Source organism: Oenanthe melanoleuca, chromosome 18 (assembly GCF_029582105.1).
Source record: "Oenanthe melanoleuca isolate GR-GAL-2019-014 chromosome 18, OMel1.0, whole genome shotgun sequence".
NCBI lineage: Eukaryota > Metazoa > Chordata > Aves > Passeriformes > Muscicapidae > Oenanthe > Oenanthe melanoleuca.
The window spans coordinates 11220118-11240339 of record NC_079351.1 but is presented as its reverse complement, the minus strand read 5'-3'; the positions used below and the strand labels follow the sequence as shown (position 1 = coordinate 11240339).

At 55.3% G+C, this 20222-nt stretch overlaps 1 protein-coding gene across 2 annotated transcripts; it reads right to left on the bottom strand.

Annotated features, from left to right (window-relative positions):
- Positions 1 to 805: 805 nt before the first annotated feature.
- On the bottom strand, positions 806 to 15241 carry LOC130260689 (uncharacterized). Of its 2 annotated transcripts, none has more exons than XM_056506310.1 (3): positions 15205 to 15241; positions 13991 to 14110; positions 806 to 1900 (listed from the first exon to the last, which is right to left on the bottom strand). In XM_056506310.1, the coding sequence occupies exons 2-3, from the start codon at positions 14094 to 14096 to the stop codon at positions 1497 to 1499; spliced, it is 510 nt and encodes a 169-aa protein (XP_056362285.1). In that variant the 5' UTR covers positions 14097 to 14110; positions 15205 to 15241; the 3' UTR covers positions 806 to 1496. The 2 variants fall into 2 exon arrangements, with proteins under 2 accessions (XP_056362285.1, XP_056362284.1); XM_056506309.1 differs by lacking the exon at positions 15205 to 15241 and adding an exon at positions 14418 to 14479.
- Positions 15242 to 20222: the final 4981 nt, after the last annotated feature.

The following is a 20222-nucleotide window of genomic DNA, read 5'->3' as shown; positions in this document are numbered from 1 at the left end:
CCATCTAGTCCCACAAAACCTACCCTGAGCTGCTTCTAAGGAGAGAATCCTCCTCTCTGTGGGAGTCTGAGCACCTGGGACCCCCTGGCACTCAGCACAGGTTTGGGAGGAGCTGTGAGGGATGGGAGAGCACCAGGCAGCAGCAGCTGCTCCATCACCTTCCCACAGAGTGCCAGCACATGTGCAAACACTTCCACACGCGAAAGAAAAACGGGAATGTTTTCTCAGCCACCTCAGCTACCATTCCTGGCTCTCCAGGGATGATTCCAACCTTTTCCTACACCATTTCCTGCCACAGAACTGCTTGTAAATAGCTCTGGCCATCCACCTGAGGGATAAGGAGGAGGTGCAATGTGATAATGGTTGGACACAGAACCAGACCCCAGCCCTGGAAAAACCTCTGTGCATCCCTGAGTGAGCACAAACAACTCCCAGCTGCTCCAGCATGCTCTGCACAGGCAGGGCTGGCTGACAGCAACCCTGGAGGGAAAAGGGGAAATGGGGAAATGGGGAAATCAGTGCCTTCCCTGCTCCCCTGGGAATGTGGGATTGAACAGCAAACCCGGGAGCCTTGGCCAGGGGCTCGCATCCCACCAGCCGTGGACAGCCCTGTAATTCAATGGGTGCCCTCAGCCCCCACACCCGAGCTCTGTCCCCGGGAGGTGCAGGGGACAGTCCCCTGTCTGTCACAGCAGGATGGCTCTGCCCCCACCCCTCAGCAGCACTTGGCTGTGCCCCTTTCCAGGATCCCCCAAAGAAAGCCCCAGGGAAGAGCTGGAAAGGGAGCTTTATCTATTTATTTGTTTGTTTATTTATTTATTTACTTATTTATTTGTTCCCAGTTCTGTGGCTCATGACCAGCACTGCACGTTGGCAGGGCCACTCCTGAGCACGGGTCTTGTGATGTGCTGCAGGCATAGGAAGGGGTACCAGGCTCAAACTAGGGCAGGGAACAAATTTATTTATCCAGCCCCAGAAAGTCGATGTTTCCCTTTTTTTTTTTTTTTTTTTTGCCACATTTTCTCATTCTTCACATTTTTTCCCTGCAGAAGCCAAACACCCTTTCCCAAAGCACTCAGCAGCCAAGTGGCATCGGTCCCACAGCGGCCGAAATCCCAGGAGCTGCACAGCAGGAATGACACACTGGATGCAGCAGAAAATACTCATGATTATCAGATAAGTTGTTTATAACTTCAGCAGAGTTTTCCAGTACAAACGGCTTCCTTAAGCAAATTTTATTCTGACAGCAAAAAACGGGTCAATATTTTTTCACCGCCACAAGTTAAATATTTCATTTCAAATGCAGAGGTTGTGGCTTGCTCCAGACCTGAGAGCAGAGAATAGGACACATTCCACTCCCTTCTGCTTTCATTCCAATCAGCCTTTTAGGAAAAGACTCCAAGAGTCAAATGCTGCTCGCAGGGGAAGTTTAATGGAGTCTGGAAAACACTCAGGAGCATCTTCCTTTGTTTTGCTTTGCTTCAGCCGCAGCCAGGTCACTCCCTCTGGTTGGAACACGCCGGGTTGCTCTGGGGCAGAACAGTCGAGGGAGGTTTTCTTGCAAAAGTAACCCTATGGCAAACACTCGGTGGTGCCAAGGTGCTCTTCTCGCTGGGAACAGCCGTGGGATGCTCCCGGATGCCGGCGGTGCCGCTCCGCACGGGGCTGCGCTCCGCAGCGCCTCGGGGCTCCGAGCGGGGCTGCGGGCCGGGCCGAGCCGGAGCTGGAGCCGGGCCGGGCCGAGCCGGAGCTGGAGCCGCAGCCGGAGCCCTCCCCGGGCGCTCCTGCAGCAGCAGCAGCCGCACCAGCGGCCCCGTGTGGGTCACGTAGGCGGGTCCGGGCGGCTGCCGGGGGATCAGGGCTGCGGGCAGCCCCACGTTGGGCGAGGGCGGCACGTCCTCTGGAACCCAAAAACACAGCGTGAGAGCGCAGCCGGGCGCTGCCGCCAGCTCCCCGCCCGGGGACGGTCACGAAGAGTCCTTTGGTGGCACCAGCGACGCTCTTTGGAGCCAAGGACCCCGCGGGGATCAGCCACGGCTTTGCTGGGGCCATGGGGGCAGCACCGAGGGACAGCAGTGCCTGTGGCTACCCTGCATCGAGACCCAAATAATCCATGGAAGAAACGGCTGATATCCATAATTTCCAGCCTCTGAGACACCATTTCTGTGTTTGAGCACAGGGTGCGATTCGCTGCCCAAGGGATGGGGATTTGCTCGCCTCCCCCGTGCTCCCTACAAGCAGTGATCCTGCAGGGACAGGGACGCACTTCCAGCCCCATCCCCAGCAAACAAAGCTACCCCCGCGTTCTGCAGAGCGGAGATCCAGCTCAGCCCCTCACCCAAGCCACCAACTGTGCGCTGGAAAGGCAAGGAATGAGCACACCGAGGTGGTGGAACAGGGAAGGACAGGGGTTATGGCACTGGGATGTGCAGCCAGCCCACTCCTCCCACCGGGGTTTTCCTTGGAACCTTCCTCCCTGCACCAAGCCAGATGTTCCCAGCTCTGCAGACGAAGAGGCTGGCTGAGCTCACATGTCCAGGACAGCAGGACATGTGCACGCAGCAGGAATGGCTCCTGTGTTATTTAGTCCTGGATAAATACTGCCACTCACGGGATATTGCTGGGGCTTCTAAAGGGTCTTGGGCTCAGCTGCAGTGCCCAATTGCCACAGCATCATCTCACAGAGCAATAAAGAGGTTTTACACTTTCCAGAACGGTGAGAGGAAAAAAAGCAATGTGATGGAGATCATCCCAAATTTGGATTTTTGATGGTGTGGGAACTTTTGGTCAGGAGAAAGTTTGGATACCACCAGCTGAATTTTCCTGTGTGGTTGTGGGTGCTTGGCTGCAAAGAGCCCCAGACAAGGCCACAAGATCTGCCAAATTTCCCATATTGGAGAGTTGAGACAGAGGCTGATGCAAGTCCCAGACATTTCTCCTCTGACCTTCTCTCTAACCCTTCCCAAAGCAGAAATGATAAAGAAACCACAGCAAAAGGACACACCAACATTCCCTGCCTGCAGAGCCTGGATCCAGCAGCTTTCCCTGCATTTCATCCCTGGGGAGGCCCCCACAGAAGCAACTCCTTCACACCAAGAGTGTGACAGGAGTGCCCTGGGAGCTGAGGATGGGAATGCCAAGCACTGGAGAGAGGATGCCAAGGGAAAGCCCAGAGCTGACAACATCTTGAAGCAAAACGAGCTGGGATCACCAGCCACACTTTGTTATTTACAGCTTGTGCTTGGCTACTGGCCTGGAAGTGACTCCAGAGGCCGGGGAGAAAGGGCTCCATGACATCCCTGGGAATGCCCTGAGCACGAGCTCCTCTCCCTGCAGCACCTGCCAGCGAGGGCTGTCCCTGCCCTGGGATCCTGGGAAAGGCAGCACTGGCCTGGCTCCCCTCCTGCTGCCCCCTGCATCCAGCTGTGGCCCAGCAGCAGCCAGAGCAGAGGCAGGACCCCTGCAGCTGCTCCCCCCTGCTCTGGCAGCAGCAGCCCCAGGCTCAGCCCAGCCAGGCTGTAAATCAGGCCCAGGATGTTGAGACACCACAGGAGCCCCCTTTGGAGAGCAGAGTGTAAAAGACCCCTTTGCTCAAACAATGACCCTTTTGTGATGCTGAAAATGGGCAAACCCAGAATTTTATAGTTCGTGATTGAATTATGATTTCTGGGAGAGTGGGGACACACATGGCCCACTTTAAATCCAAATTAATGCTGCTGAGCTTCAAGACATTGACAGACAAAAGTTCACATTTTTTTACCACTATCCAAAAAAGCACCACCAAAGACAGGAACAGACAGATACACAGAAGTATCATCACAGAGAACACAGCTTCTCCTTATCAGCCAGAGCTTAAAGCACATGCTGAGATGTGCTCAGGCCTTCCCCAATTTTCAGGCATAATTATCAATTCACTTCATCAGCAGGCTGAATGAAGTATGATGAAGTATTACTGCCACTGTGTGAGGCTTCATTTGGCTCATTTTCTTTACCTTTTCATGAGAATAAAACAAAACCTGAGACCAAGCTCTGGTGCTAAACCCTTGCTCAAGAGAGCTGTGCCTCGTGGTGCCGAGTGCTGCAGTGCCAGCACTCAGCTGAGCAGGAGCAAACAGCCCTTCCTGCTTCCACTACCCAGCTGCAGGACGAGAGATCCTCTGTAATGCAAGGAAAAACTCTCCCCAGAGGAAGAAGGGAGGGTGTTGTTTCTGAGAGCCATTTGAGTCATAAAGCACCCAGCACTTTGCTTCATGCTACAACTCCTGAGTTTAATTCTCAGAGCTGCTGGCAGTGGGACAGGTTTCACACTCTTATATTTAGAGAGCCTCCCCTGACAAACAGCCAAAGCTGTCGCGTGTAAATCAGGGGGTTCTGACAGGGCCCAGAGCAAGCAGTAAAAGCAAATGGGGGAAATGAAATTACAGGCTGCAGAGGGACCTCTGCGAAAGAATAAGCTTTTATTTTCTGTTTCTAAAGTTCACAATCATTAGAAATATTTCTCCCTCTGTTTTTTCATTTGTTTTTAAGCCAGTCTCTGCTGTCAGGCGCGGGGCCCCCTCAGCTTCCCGTTCACTTGGCTTTGGCCACGTGGCTCCCACATTCCTGGCTGGGGCAGCCTGGTCTGCAGGAGCTGACAGATCGCAGTGCTGGGGCACAGGAGGTGCCTGAGGAGATGCCACACACGGCTCCCTGTGGCCAGGGGAGCAGGAGCAGCCTGGCACTCACACATCCCTGCAGCCCACGGGCCCCAGGCTTAGGGACAGGGTCCTGCCTGGGATGGAGAGCACAGCACAGGAACAGGGCCCTGGGGTGAAGGTGGCAGTGGGAGATCCATGGCCTCAGAGCCTTCGCCAGCATTACTGACTCTACAATCTCCCACTGACACGGGATTTTCATCCACACTGAAACATCTTCTTTTCCTACAACCAAGAAGAAGCACAGAAAACTTCTGGACTACCCTGGGAAGCAGCAACTGATGTCCCTCCTGCCCTGAAGCCTGGGGGGGGCCAAGAAGGCTGACAAGCACAATTGGGAACATCTTAATGCTGCATTTGACTTGCTTAGCCTGCATGGCTGGGGGATCCTCAGGACAGAGACTTCCTGCCTCCAAGGCTCCCACCCAAAGGTTTTCCAACCTCTCAGAATAAGCAAGATGAGGAGAACCAAGTGCTCCTCTGACAGAAGTGAAATTCAGCCCTTCCTTGTCTTGTACAATTCCATAGCACTTTGCTCCCATCTCCAGCAGGGTTTTAATCTGACCCTAAGCACAAAGATGGAACAGCAATTGCAAAATCAACTGCTGGGAACCAAATCAAGCTGATGAAAGGATAAGAGCAACAAAAATCCCTTTTATTCATTCATCTAATTCTACTGTTTGAAGTTCTCCAGGAGCAGCTCCCAAGCCAAGCTCCTCCCAGCGTGTGTGAACTGAGGGCTGTGTGATGAAGGTGCAAAGAGAGGATCACAGGCTTTGACAGGGAAGGAGCAGGGACAGATCAACACAAGAGGTAGCACGGCAGATTTGGGAAGTCAGGATCCCATGACAGATTCCAGGGAAGGTGGAAAAACCTTGTCTGGGAGCTAGGGCTACAGTGAAAAGCCAAGAGAAGGAACAAATAGCTGAAGTATTTCATTCCTGTTTATTCCAGGACAGGCTTGATCTGAGATCAGGTGGAGTGGGCAAGTGCCCATCCACTGCCTTCAGGGGGCTGAGATCAACTGGGAATTGAGCCAGGGGCTAACTGGGGTGGCTGATTAGCCAAAGTCCTGCCCCAGGGGGGGACCCAAGGTCGGGGGTACCACACTCCCACATACTTCCAAAAAGTGCTGAGGTGGGAATGAATCCCTGTGGATCCCATCCTCCTCACCTCTCTCCAGAGCAAGCACTGCCCTCACCAACCCCAGGAGCCATGTTCAGATTCTGGGACTACCCCCCCAAACAGCCCCAAGGCTGGAAAGCTCTGGTGGAAGAGCAGGAACGAGCATGAGGGCTTTCCCAGCAGCAGGAAGATGCAGGCAGTGCATCCCCAGGCTTCCTGGGACACTGCTGACAACGCTCCTGGGGACAGACAGGAGCCAGGGGACACTGAGCAATAACCACAGGAATGCTGCTGCTCTCACTTCTAGTCCAGCTCTGGTCTCTGCAGACACATCAGCAGTCCTTCCTGCACTTCTGTTTTTTTCTTTTTATAAAGGGGAAGAGAACACACACACAAAAAGGGCAAGTGGACTCAGGACAGAAATCATTGGTGCTACAACTCAGACACTCCAGTGCCCATGCAAACAACCCCAGAACAGCAGGGGCAGCTCCTCAGCTGCTGCTGCTCATTTGACAGGCACCAAAGCAGGGGAACACGGGGATGTCCCAGCAGAAGCAGGTACTGGGCCAGGCTGATGCAAACAGGGGGGATTCACCAGGCTGCTGGTGCTTCAGCCAGCTCAGATCTATAAGCAAGAGATTGTCCCTGCTGTCAGACAAGCAGCAGAGTTGAATTAAACTCTGCTCAAGCTGCTCACTTCTCCCCAAGCCCAGTTTTAGTTGCCTTTCCTGTATTCCCCTCCTGCCACCCCAGTTCCCCTGCACGGGTACCACCCTGGCTGGGAGATGGACAGCAGGGACGTGTCCATCCCACAGGAGCCATCAAACAGGGAACAGCGAGCTGGGGGAGCCACCAGAGCACAGAAATTCAGGAGAAAGTGCTTGTTTATGTGAAAGCACAAGGAGGCAAATAGTTGACATTAAGCTTTTGGGGAGGCTGTGGGACTGGGCTGTTCCTTTCTGCCCTGACACAAAGGGCCCCTTTTTGTCTCGCTGTAAAACAGAAACCACATTGAAGGGTCTGTGGAATTTCTGGGCATTTTTTCCCCTGGGAGACACAGTGCCCTGCACTCCAATGCAGATGAAGTAAGATGTAAAGGGCAAGATGTTCAGAAGTGGTTCCATATCCGCCTCCTGCCCTGCTGCTGCCACAGCCTCCCCAAAATCCTGCCCCCCACAAAACCTCAGTGCTTCCAGCATGCACAGGGCAGAGCCTGGAGGTGTCCCAGGGCTCCCAGCAGTTCCTACACCTGGAGGTGCTGCAGGGAGCCAGTGCTGAACCCACCTCCCTTTAGAAAGGGGACAGCAGCTCCCACCCCACCCCTCCTGAGCTCCAGGTGGGTGCCTGACCCAGCCCATGCACCACACTGCCTCAGACTCATCATCCCACATGAGTCTCCACTTCAGCTGTCCCCAGGAGTGACACCAAGCCTGTCCAGAGTCCCAGGCCTGCTCAGCTCCCTGTCCATGCACATTCCTGTTCCAGCAAGGACCAAGGTGCAGCTCTGCTCCATCAATGCTGAGGTCATCTCCCTGTTTAACTTGTGGAAGTTACACACCAGGTTTTGCTCCCAGAATTTCCTGCCCCACAGGGCTTGGACCAGCCCAGAAACAGCAGCCAAGCCCAGGAGCACCTCTGGAGCACCCAGCACTTCCTGCAGCTCCTTTTGGCAAAAGCAGGGATTGCTCCAAGCCCACAAAGGTCCTTGGATGTACTTGGGTGACCCTCCAGGAACTCCTGGCATCTCAAAGGCTAAAGTGGGCACATACCCTACCACATTGCTCAGCCTGAAGCTCCTCACATCCCTGAGGAACTTTCTGGCCATGTGTGATGGAAGAGCACATCCCCTGCAGGCTCTGTCCCAGGAGTGCAGAGGGGACAGGAATGAGGGCTCACACCCAGCATGGCAAGGCTGGGATGTCTCTGTGGGGTGAAGTGGGAGAAACCCAACCCGGACACAGCAGCCAGAGAACCCCACAACAGTCTGGGTTGGAAGGGACCTTAAAGATCACCCAGTCCCACCCCTGCCACGGCAGAGCCCCTCCCACTGTCCCAGCTGCTCCAGCCCCAGTGTCCAGCCTGGCCTTGGGCACTGCCAGGGATCCAGGGGCAGCCACAGCTGTGCCAGGGCCTGCCCACCCTCACTCTTCCTTCCTAGAGAAGTTTGTAGGATCAAAGTCCCATTAACACCAGGATTGCAGCTGCTGCTGTTTGCAGACATTTCCCCTCCTCACTGCTCAGCACCAAAGGGAGAACAGCATCTTTCCTTCCCTGGAGCCCCAGCACCTTCCCCTTCCCGGCGTGCCCAGCACACGGCCAGGGCAGGAAGGTCGTTTCAGGGCAGCTCCGGTGCAAAGGCTGCTGACACAGGGGACAAAGCCCGCCCTGTCCCGCCGTGTGACCCGCGGTGGCAGCAGCAGCAGCAGCAGCAGCAGCGTGTCCCCCCGCCCGGCACGGGAGGGACCCGCCCGGCTTTGTGCGGGGGAGCCCCGGCAGCCCCGGGCAGCGCAGAAATGTTCTCCCAGTTCACTGTGAGACCTCGAGGAAGGAAAGAAAAACCCAGGCACATGCACAGCTCCATCTGATGGAAGCCTTCCGGGGAGCAGCCAGCCCCAGCCCCAGGATCCGCTCCCGTTCTGCAGAGCCCTGGGCACTGCCTCGCCCTCACACCCCCCGCAGCCCGAGCCCTGCTGGAAATCACTGTCAGGGAAATCCTGAGCTGGGAGGGACCCACAGGATCACCCAGTGCAGCTCAGCACCCTGCACAGACACTCCAACAATCCCACCCTGGCCGTCCCTGGCAGTGCTCCTGGAGCTCTGGCAGCCTTGGGGCCGTGCCTACTCCCTGGGGAGCCTGGGCAGTGCCTCAGAAGGCTTTTAATAACAGAATGGAGAGTCGTTCACTTTATGGTCTTTCCTGCTTTCACTAAAATCCTATTCTCTAATATGGGAAAAGGATTTCTGTGTGAAGGAACTCAGATGAGGAGACATCCAACCCCAACAGCTAAAATGAGTTGAGGTGGCTGAAAAGGAGTTAGGAAGAAAAAGCTCCAGCCTGAAAGTATTTTGCTGGAATAAATGTGCTTTTCAGAGCTGTTGACTTTTTGACAAGATGAAAAACTGGAAAATATCCACTTTGCATCAAAAACGTGATCAGGCAAGAGAACAGAAAATCTCACTTTTCAGTGAAAACAATCCCTCCAAATGGAAAACTTACACTGTTTGTTTTCATTTGCCATGAAATTCCCCTTAGCACAGGGAAACATTTCCAGCCAGCCCCATCAGCACGTGGGCTGAGAGGAGAAGTTTTGGGACAAGTGACACTGTGCCCCAGGCGCGACATTGCAGGCACAGGGCTCGGCTGTTCCTGCTCATCCGACTGCTCTGCTCCTGCTGGGTGTCACAGGCTCCCAGACTGGCCCCTGCTGGGCTGAGGCCCCTCCAGCTGCAGGAGATGTCACTGCCCAAGCATCTCCCGAGCTCCGAGCCAGCAGCGTCGCTCCAGCACGGCTCCCTGCTCCAGGCAGCTCCAGGCAGCTCCAGGCAGCTCCAGGATTTTGGCTTTGCTCAGCTCAGTGTTTCAAACCCCTGCCTGAGCAACCTGACTCTTTGAAATCACAGATTCATGGAATTGTTTAGGCTGGAAAAGCCCTCCAAGGTCACCAAGTCCAGCCATTCCCTTAGCACTGCCAAGGCCACCACTAAAGCCTTTCCCCAAGTGTCACATGCACAGCTTTTAAATCCTGAGGGATGGGGATGCCACCCCAGCCTGGGCAGGCTGTTCATGGAGCAGGAGAGGATGGACAAGGCCATGTCACCCCAACGTCCCCAAGCCATGCATGCCCGACAGCCCAGCACAAGTCCCTGACCCACCCCACATTCCTGGGAGGGGCCTTTGGACACAAACTGTCCTGGACACCACGTGCAGCAGGAGCAGGCCTGGGACAGCTGCTGTTTTTAGCAGGAAGATGCTGCAGGGCTGTGACACCTCCCTGCCACGCCAGAAATGTGAGACAGGAACATTCAGTGTCCAACCAGATCTGTCTCACATTATACAATTCACCTTCCATGGGGAGGGAGCTCCCCTGCCCATCCCCAGGAAACCCAGGATGGGCCAGGAGGGGCTACCCAGCCCCTCATTCCTGTCCAACAAACAAGAGAGCAAACACAAGGGCAGGAAAGGAAACCCTGCCCAGACCCACCACCAAATATAACCCAGGCAGGGCTGGAGCACACGAGCAGAAAGACCTGTCCTGCACATGGGTTATCCCTCAGTTGTGACATTTATTGTTTAATTAATTATTTCTGGAGTGCTTCAGCTGCAGCAGTTCCTCCTTTCTGTTGTGTTTTCCCCCTGCACCCCAGCACAGATCCCCCCCAGCACTGGGGTCTCCAGAGCTTCTGCCGGAGCAGCAGCTGCACACAAGGATAAAAATAAAATTTCCACATCCAGGGAAGAGGCTCCCTCCACAGGAGTTGTGGTTGCTGAGTTCTGGTGGGGGAATTTTTGGGAGCCTCCTGGAAAGAACTGGGTGATTTGAGGTCACTTGAAGCAAGTCTGGATGACTTCACTTTCCTCCTCATTAGCACAACCCAGTGGGTGTCCCACACCACAGGCCCATTTATCTCCCAGAGGAAAAGACAGGCCTGGATTCCACCGGGACTGTCACAAAGCCAGCAGGAGCACTCTCCCAAGGGAGCTGGGCTTTGTGCCTGAGCAGCCCTTACCTGACCAAACCTCTCCCCACGATCCAGAGCTGGGAAGTCACTTCTGTCAACTGGAACTGTGGACAGCTTTGTCATCAAGAGCACTCAGAGCACTCCTGTCACCACTTGTCACCCTTTCTGTATCTGCCATCAGCACAGCTTTTTGTCAGCCTGCAGCCCCACTCAGCACAGGAAATTCTCCCATTTTCAGACCACACCTCCCCAGAAGGAAAAGCAGCATTCCCAGAGACCTGCAGCACATCCAGAAGGACCTGAGGAGCTTTGTGGTGATTTTTGGAGGAGCTGTTCATCCTTTTGTCCAGAGGAGATGCTGTGCACAGGCTCAGCCCTGCACACACCGAGTGTGACAGAGGTCACCAGGAGCTGCTGGAGGGACGGGGGGCCACAAGGACACCTGATGGCACCCTGAAACCTCAGATCAGCCACCCACAGTGAAACCTGCACTCTGCTTTCCTCCAAGTGTCCCCAAGAGCTTTGCTTGCACTTTCCTGCACCCCTCACACATTCCTGCACAGAAGCTTTGGGGGTGATTTCCAAGAGACACCAGCACCAAAGGAGCCTGGGCACCAGGAGCACGAGTCTCCCCAGAAACAGGAGTGCCCACTGCAGGATCCATCACTTGCAGCATTGTCTTTCCTGAGCTGTCAGTGAATTCCTGCCTGGGGAACAGCTCAGCTCTCCTCTCCCCAGCTCAGTCTTCCAGCACCCTCTCCCTCCTCCTGCCTCATCTCCTTTGCATGGCACATGGAAGTGGAGATCAGAACGATCTTCCTGGGAGCAAGGAAGGCAAAACCAAGAACAGCCAAACCGAGTGCCCCCCTCCCCACCCTGCCCTTCCCCTGAGCTGGTCGGACAGGGATGTCCCAGATTAACACTCCATAAAGTGCTTGAATCCTAAAAAATTTAGGAAATTAGGACATTTCATTTGAGGCACTCTCAAATGAAAGCACAGACCACTATGTCCAAGAGCATCCAAGATTTTTCTTGCCAACAGTGACTTGACTGGAGTTTTCTCGGCAAAAGGTTAATCCCCTCCAAAGTGCTGGTTTTCTTTTCCAGAGAACAGTCTTGTCCAAGCCATCAGCCACATCCAGGCACTCACCTGTGGGACTCAGCCCTACACAAGAGGCATTAAACACCTCAAATCACCCATTGGGTCTCAGATACTCCATAGCCAGAGGAGCTACATAAGGGCATTTGGATCCAATTAGTTTCCCTAATCCACCCTGAAAGTCAGCCAGGGCTGGGGCTGCTCCAGCTGCACACATGGCCTGGAGCAGGAAAGGCACAAGTCCCTCAGAACATCCTCTCCAGCCTGGATTTGCTAACAGTCTGGTTCCTCACTCCAAGAGCAAAATCACTCCACTGAAGTTTTCCTGCTCAGCAAAACTGATTCCTCCTCCCTGTAGCAACCTTTGTCTGCTCCTCCAGCCCTGACCATCAAACCCCTTTGGAAATTCACGAGCAGAGGCTATGGGTGAGACATAATAAAATTCATGCATGGTTTGTTTTTCGTTTTTTGCTACAAAGAGAGAGCAAAGAAACCCCAAGCTGCAGAAAGGCTTCCAGCACTCACAGACACCTCCTGTGCTGCAGGAACTGCTCCTCTTCCACATCCGAGCTGCAGGAGCCAGGGCTGGCAGGAACCTGAATTAGGATCCTTTCTCATGGCCCAGATACATCCCCTGCTGCTCAGCCCCCATACCTGGTGAGCAAGCATGAGGTGGCACAGCAAAAGACAAAGGAGAAGTGAGAGAACTCCCATTCCTTGGCTTGTGGAAGTCAGGGAAGTTTGTGGAGCCCAGCTGGCATCTCACCCATGGGGGTCTTTCTTCGGGAAGTTCAAATGGATGTGAGGATCTGGCCCAAGGGCCCAGATCAGCAGTGCTGGCCCTAAGGAATGAGCAGGGCTGGCTCTGGGTGGGCAGGACAGGCTCTGAGGAGGACTCACACCCAGCTGTCCTCAGTGGTCACCCTGGGGAAACTCAGAGCAGACCCAGCCTTCCTTAGGAGCACAGAAAAGCAGGGGGAGTGCCTCCATTTCTGGATCAGCCTCTATGTAACGTGACCTGTGGCTGGTTTTGCATTCTGCAAACACCACCTGAGCAGACATCGCGTTCAGCCAGAGCTGCACTGAGCTTGCCTGATCCCTGCAGAGCTCCTGACTCCAGCCCTGACCACAGAGGCACGGGAGGAAGCGACGGCCCAGGGCTTCTCCAACAGGTCCCAGTCCAACATCTGCTTTCCATGTTCCCCTGGCAGTGCTCCAGGTGCACACAGCACACTTCTGTCTGTCTGTCTGCACACAGAAGGGTCCTCTGTCTGCTCCAGCATCACTGGCCACAGATTCCAGCAAACCTGGGTGGGGGGACCAAGCAGCTCCCTGAGGAACACCCCTCCTCCCCGGGAACAAGGTGAGGTGACAAAACACTGCAGGAGGAATCCCTGCCCATCCACCGGGGCTGGAAAGCAGCTCAAGCCTGCCCACCAGCAGAGCCACCCAGAGCATTTCTGCAGCACCCAGGGCGGACACGACCCTTCCAGCTGGGCCGGGGAAAGCCAGGGCTCCACGGGGAGCCAGTCGCACATTTTGGGGTGTCTGGGGCAGGACTGCACCCTGGCAGCTTGGGGGAAGGGCTCCTCCACCTGACCCTGGGGTGGCCACTGAGCTGGGCCAAGGAGTCACAAAGCAGCGATGCACCAGCAAATACGTAACTGCCAGAAGGTGAAAACACGCAGGGAAATTCAGACGACCCGGAATTCAATTACAGACTCCGTAATCATTTCATTATGGCACGGACTCCACCCCCTGATTCCCACACTAGTGCAGGCTCTGCACACCCTGGCGGCTCCGATGGCTCTGCAGAGGATTCACAAACAGAATTCAATGGTCGCTCTGAACGAACCACGCCCAAATACCCAGAAAATCATTTCGGTGTCGCCGGTGCAAACACAAACTCGCTGCAGAGACAAACGTGGCGCTAATGACTGCAATTAGCCACTAATTAACATCAATTACCGGCAGTCAGGGAGGGGGAAGTTACACCTGGGGCAGCGAACTTGAAAGTGAGGCTCACTTTGCTGCTGCGCTGCTGAACCGAAATCCGAGTATTCCCTGGTATTTCAGGGAATGCGTCCCACATTTACCAGAGTAAATCCTGACTCCCCTGGGAGCTGCAGGGACCGAAAGCTTCCCGCAGTGCTGGAGGACACGCAAGGCAGCACAGCCAAGGAAAAACAGAACACTGACCCTTCACCCTGCCACAGCAGAGCCCTGAAGTCCAGCACAAACCATCTCCACCCGCAGCCACGGGTTGAGTTTCAGCCCAGGGGAGATGTAAGGTTATCAGTAAAAACGTCCCAAAGATGTTTAGGAAAGCAGCGTGAGGGAAATGCTCACACTGGGGATCCTCTGCTGTGACCCTGCCCATCTCTGCCCTCACCTGAGTGCAGGCCTGCCATGTTGATAAAAGGTTTTTCCATCCATGTCAAGTGGTCAAATGCATCCTGCTCCGATGGCTCCAGGATTTTCTTTAAAAAACTCCCCATTTGTCTCACTGAATCTATAGTGGGGGTACAAAACAGACAAATTAGTGTTTGGCTAGTTGGCTAGGAGTTATTTTCCTTTGTTCTCCCTCAGGGACAGGTGAAACATCACGCTATGAAAGGCCAGTGTCCATAAAGGAGCCAGAGGAGTCGGCAGCTGTACTGGAATAGAGGGAGGGTCCATTGGGCCATGCCCCGTGAGGTCTCTCCCGAGGTTCTGAGGATGCAGCCTCTTTTTAAGCCAAACTCCTGGCCCCGTGCTGTCCTCTTCCTTTCCCCTTTGGCTGAGGTACCAGGAAGGCACAGCTTTCCCAAACCACCTACCCCATATCCACGCTTGCCCACGTGTGGACATTTCCCCCCAAAGCTGGGAAATTCAGGCTGCCTGAGCACTGCAGTGGACTTTGCACAGACCTGTTTGTCCATTCCCCTAAAGGTCAGGAGGTCACACTCGCTGTGTCTGTAACCAAGCCGGGCAGCGAGAGGCCAGTAGAGGCACCAGGACCCATTTCAGAGACATAATGCCCATTTCTCCTAAAGACCACTCGAGCAGTTTGTAAAGAAACAGAACCTGCATTCTGCATCAGAAGCAGCCTGCAGGGAGCTGCTCTCTGCCAGAATTCCTGCAGAGATGTTCTGGTGCTCTCCTGCCTTGCTTGGGAGCGCAAGTGAGTCTGACTGGAAGCCTTGGAACCTGCCTTGGAGCACTGGATGCTGCCCAGGGAGCTCACGGCTTTGGAAAGCACAGGCAGGTGGCAAAGTCACCTGTTCTAAAGAAGAGCCAGGGTTCGAGCTGGTGACAGACATTTTGACCCCATCCTCCCACACTGTGTTCCTTAAACCCAGGTTATTAAGGAAACTTCCCAGTGTGTCCAGTCAGGAGCCGTCCTGGAGTCACACTGCCAGCCCAGACTGCCTGCACCGGGGTACGAGATGCTGCTGGATACTGGGACAAGTGGGCTAGTGGGGAGCTGGGCAGAGGATCCGGACCGGGGCTGCAGGCACTCCCTGGCCTTCCTTTCCCATGGCCTCTCTCTCGCTGCTGGCTCCCCAAGCTCAGCTCCCCCCTCCCTTCTCCAGGTCCCAGCCCCACCCATCCCCATTTTCCCACCCGCAGTCCCTGGATGCAGCACGCAGCAGCGTCTGCTGGAATTAAGGCCCAGGACACACCCAGGAACGCAGCTCCTGTTGGTGCCCGTGACAGCATAAAGCACCCCCAGCCCCCGTTAAAGGAGAGCTGAAACCCAGCCCAGCTGCTCTTATCCCCAGTGCCACCAGCTGAGCCCCAGCCAGCCCCAGGCCTGCACACCCTCCAAAGGGGTTTTTACGGTCTTGGGGAATTCCTCCTTTGCTGGGTTCCAGCAGGGTCAGCCCCGTGCTTTGAGGGCTCCCAGGGCAGCAGCACTCAGTGCTCCAGAGCTCATTTCCTTAGGAAAGCAGCCAAAAATCAACCTGGATGTCTCCAGTTGCTCCTGTTGTCCTGCACATGGTCCTTGCACAGCCTCATCTGTCTCTCCAAGTGTTTCTCTGTTCCTTGGTTACCTCTCCACAAAAAAAGATGTGCCTTTTCCTGGGCAGCTGACACAAATCCCACAGGAATCCCCACTGTGGCACTGTAGGTCCTATAAAAGCTGGTTCCTGGTCTTAACCATGAAATAACAGTTTGGGTGCTGCTGTTGGCTGTGCCCTGGGCAGGGGTGGTGTCCCTGCAGAGGGGACAGAGCAGCACTAGCCACAGCCACAGCCATGGGGCACTGCCATGCTATTTGTGTATCACCTCACAGACCCTTCTAAAGATTCTGCTTTTGTCTCCATGTATTTTAAAAATCTCCAGCCCAGCCCCAGGAGCTGCTGGAGCAGGAGTTGGACTCGGGGCAGCTTCCACCCTACACAGAAGGTCCACAGAGGGAAAGGTTTTGCAAGAGCAGGAATGGGGTGACCTTATGGAGGCTTTCTGCACAAAGCCTTGGGGATCTTGGCATCCCTCCCAGAGCTTCCAGTTTCCTTTCTACAACAAACTGGAGTTGGGATGCCTCCTGTAGCTTCCAGTTTGCTTTTTGCAACAAACTGGAGCTTGTGATCCCTCCCAGAGCTTCCAGTTTCCTTTCTACAACAAACTGGATCTTGTGATCCCTCCCAGAGCTTTCCGTTTGCTCCTTACCACAAATGGCAGGAGAAGCGGAGTCTGGGGGAGGAGCCCGCTCACCAGGGAACTCCGGGGATTTCACCAGGGCCAGTCCCTGATGCTCAGTCCCTGCTCTGCCCGGAGCGGCTGTTCTTGCCCTCCTGGTCCCTGTGTGGGGGACAGGAGGGAACAGGAGGGGAGCAGATCTCCATGCAGCCGCCCCGGCACAGAACACAGGCGTTTTTCTGCAGGCATAGAACAGAGGTTTTCACCTGAAACACGGAGCCCTGGTGGAAAGAGCTGATTTTCACCTGCAGAGATGGGGAGCGCTCCCTGTGGGGCCCGGGCTGTAGATCCTGTCCCGGCTGCACACGGGATGCGATTTGGACGCTCGCTGTGTCTGCGCTGAGTAACGTCTCTGGCAGGGAGCAGCGAGTTTGGGAAGTGTGTAATGGAGCCCCTCGTGCCACGAGAGCCTCGGGGGATGCCTGGAGGAGGGAGGGACCGCTGGACCACCCAGGCACTGCCCGCTCCCCTCCGAGCCTGGGGACAGCGCTGGCAGTGCCCGAAGCCCCGGCGCTGCCGCCCTCACCCCGCAGGGGTGACAGGGTGTGACCCCTCCGTGTCCCCAGAGGAGGGGGACAGCACATCTTTATCGTGTTTTGGGACAGCTTTTCATAATCACAATCCTGAGCAGTGCAGTCAGAGAGCAGGAGGGCGACGCCCGCGGCAGCGGCAGAGGGTGTGAGCTGGAATGGGCTGAGGTGGGACAGCAAGGGAGGATGCTCCCAAAAAGACAGCAGGCGATGCCAGCAAATCCAAGTGAGCCGAGGAACTCCACCCAAAGCAACCCTGGGAGCAGGGCGGATCTGCGCCCAGGGCAGCCTCTCTCACGGGTGGGCAGAGTCGGGGGTCACACGAGCTTCACCATCTCCATCCCCATGGCAGCTCCTGGCCATGCCCTGGCACCTCCATCCCTCTTTCCGGGCGCCGGGGGGCTCCTGCAGCTGAGCCCCTTGGCAGTGACAGTGTGCACAGAGCACATAAATAAATATGAATAAAGCAGCTTTTGGCCCACACCCAGGGCCGGAGTTTCAGCGCTGAGCTCACTCCTGTCCCAGCCCCAGCGTGTCCCCGCCCTGGGCCGGAGCAGCAGGGATGCAGAGAGTGAGGGGTGCAGGGTGCACCCAGCTCCCCCAGCTCAGGGAGAAGGGGAGGGGGAGGAGAAGGGAACAGAGCTGAGGATGACGTTATCCCACCTGGAAAACTGCAGGTTTCCTGCTCAGGGGATGCTGGTGGCCCATCCCAGAGGGATGAGAGCAGCGAGAGGGCTGAAGGAAGCAGCTCCCAAGGGAGGTCTGAGCCCTGCAGGGCCGTGCTAATGAGAGCAGGGGATGCAGGTTCACAGCAAGCAAAAAGAGTTTTTTCCCAGTTTGTGGTTCCTCTGTGACAGGCACAGGGAGCTCAGGGAAGAGGTTTCCACTGGGAAGAGTTATCTGCACTCATGGAAACACCCTTGGCTGGAACAGTCCCTGCCCTTGCAGAGCCCAGCCCTGCCTAGGAGGTGTCAGCACTCCCCTGCCCACTCTGGCAGGCTCCGTGCTGCTCCCGGGATCAGCCCAGCCTGGAGCTGCCTGGGTGGCACCAGGAGCTGGTGCCAGAGGGTTCCCCAGCCCCAATGGACAGAGCAGTCCAGTGCTGAGGAAACACACCCAGCACTGAGAAGGATTCCAGGAGCTCCCTCTGGTTCAAACATTCCTGGAAATGAATAATCCCTTCCTTTGGGAGCCTCCTGCCCTGGGAAGAGCCTTGCTTTGGAAAAAGCAGCATGAGGACAATCTGAGCTGGCACAGCTCCAGGCTGGGCTCTGGCAGGACAGGGAGTCAAGGCCACTGCTGGTGTGACACGAATCTGGCCAAACTCCACATCACTTCCACCAAATCCCTGTCCCTGCAGAGTCGGACACTCAGCATGGCCTGCACCATCCTCCTCCCTGGGCTGGGCTCCTTTCCAGGTGCCTTTGGGATGTGCAGGGGGAGTGGAACAATTTCCAGGATTTATTGTTTACAGCCAGAGGTGCTCATTCTGTGAGTGATACACAGGAAAATGCCTATGGAGCCACCTCCGAGTCATTCCTTCCCTGGGATCACATCCAAGAGGTCTCACCACAGTCCCAAAAAATCCCTTTCCATCCAGCATGACACACATTCCTCCTCCTCTGCCTGGTTGAGACCCTCAGGGCTGGTCTGAGCCCTCTGGAGGGGTTTCCCAGGATTCTTGAGCAGGATTGCTCAGCCATGCCCAGCTCCTTGTGGCCTTTCCTTGCAGGAGAAGCTGAACTGGGAGCACAGACCTGGCCTGGCCCCCCAGCCCTCCCTGGGCTGTCCCAGCTCCCTGAGAGTGTGGGATCCACAGGAAAGCCCAGCATGCTGGGGAAGGGCAGAGGGCAGGACAAGATAAGAACATCTCTGGGAAATCTGAGTCACCCTGGTGTTCCACAGGGTGGGAGAGGTGGGAATGCTGTCCCAGTGAGTGCCTGGACAGCTCCAGGCAGCCCAACAGCCTCAGCCCTGCCAGGACAGGGGCAAGGCAAGAACAGCTTTTCCTGTTGGAGAGCAGCAGAGCTCAGTGAACAGCCAGGGTCACTGCCTCCTCTCCTCCTTGTACTGCTGTCCCTCTTTCATTCCCTGTAGGAATTCATTCCTTCCTTCCTGTGCCAGCCCCTTGTTCCCCATTCACAGCTTGGACCTTTTTCTGCAGGAGGAGAGTAACAGTTTGGGGCTCCCCAGCCCCTCTTAGCGGTGCCAGCTCCAAAAGATGGGTTGGGAGAAGGTTTGGGGGGCTCAGACAAGCCTGGCACCCTCTAGCAGGGAGCTTTGTCACCCGTGGCACTTGGCGTGGCCCCCAGGGTCACATCGGCCTCGTCTCCCATCCTGTGTGTGAGGACAGAGCCTGGCCTTTCAGCCCCTTTTTGGGAAGCATCGGGATGCAAGGCTCCTGCTCCACGGCTTTGGCATTGGTCCGGCACAGCGAACCCGCAGTGCCCTTCCCGTGGTGGCAGTGCACAGCCAGCTAGCTGCTGCCCTGCATCCCACCCAGGGAGCAGACACACAGCCTCCCCTGGGAAGTCAGTTTATTGATGGTTTACCTGCACAGCCCTGGCACGTGTGTGTGTTGGTAGGAAGGAGAGGGGCAGTGAGGAGACACTGAGCTCCAACTCCAGTAATTAAATACTAAAAGTTATTTCTATTCTATCCCGAGAGAAACAGGCTCTTTGGGGGTGGTTTGCCACACCTGGAGCTGGACACACCAAACCCACCTGCTGAGAGCTCCTGGGACACTGTGATTCCTTGGATGTGGGGGTGTCCTGAGGACTTCTCCAAATACACCCAAATGGGGTGTATTTTACTTCACCTGTATGGGATTGGTTTGAACAAATTACTAAAGGTTAAATCAGTTATTGGAACCTTCTCTGATTGTCAGTAAATAACACTGTTCAGCTACTAGCAAATACAGGTCATGAATGGCAATAAATTGCAATAAATTCCACATTTTGCAGTGTCCAGGCAATGCTTCCACAGCTTAGATCCATGTCCATGCTTTAAATTCCCTCCAGACATCGAGATCATCACCATTTCCCCTCACAGCTGCTGAGTCCTGCACACTTCCAAGGTTTCAGCCCTTGAGTTGTTCTCATTTTTTTATTCCCTTTCCTTGAAGGCCCTGACATATCCCCGGGATCCAGCAGCTGCCGGCTGAACACACTTGGGCATTGCTAAATCACATTTAAGGAAAACAGCTCTGAGTGTCCCACACACAGACCTAGCGTCTGCCAGGGCTGTGAGCAGCAGCCAGATTTTGGTTTTGTATTTGGAATGACACAGGAAAGACGGAATGTCTCCCCTCTGACCCTGGGAAGGGTCACACAGATGGCTTCCAGCCCCAGCAGAGCTTTAGACACAGAATAATTCCCGTGCACATGAGCTGTGCCGCTTCCTCTTGTG

Excerpts from the sequence above, each read along its gene's own strand:
- LOC130260689 (XM_056506309.1), bottom strand. The coding sequence starts at position 14,448 with ATGTCCACACGTGGGCAAGCGTGGATATGGG. Across the intron at positions 14,111-14,417 it reads TGGGCAAGCGTGGATATGGG|ATTCAGTGAGACAAATGGGG; the intron begins GTAGGTGGTTTG and ends CCCCCACTATAG. Across the intron at positions 1,901-13,990 it reads CATGGCAGGCCTGCACTCAG|AGGACGTGCCGCCCTCGCCC; the intron begins GTGAGGGCAGAG and ends TTTGGGTTCCAG.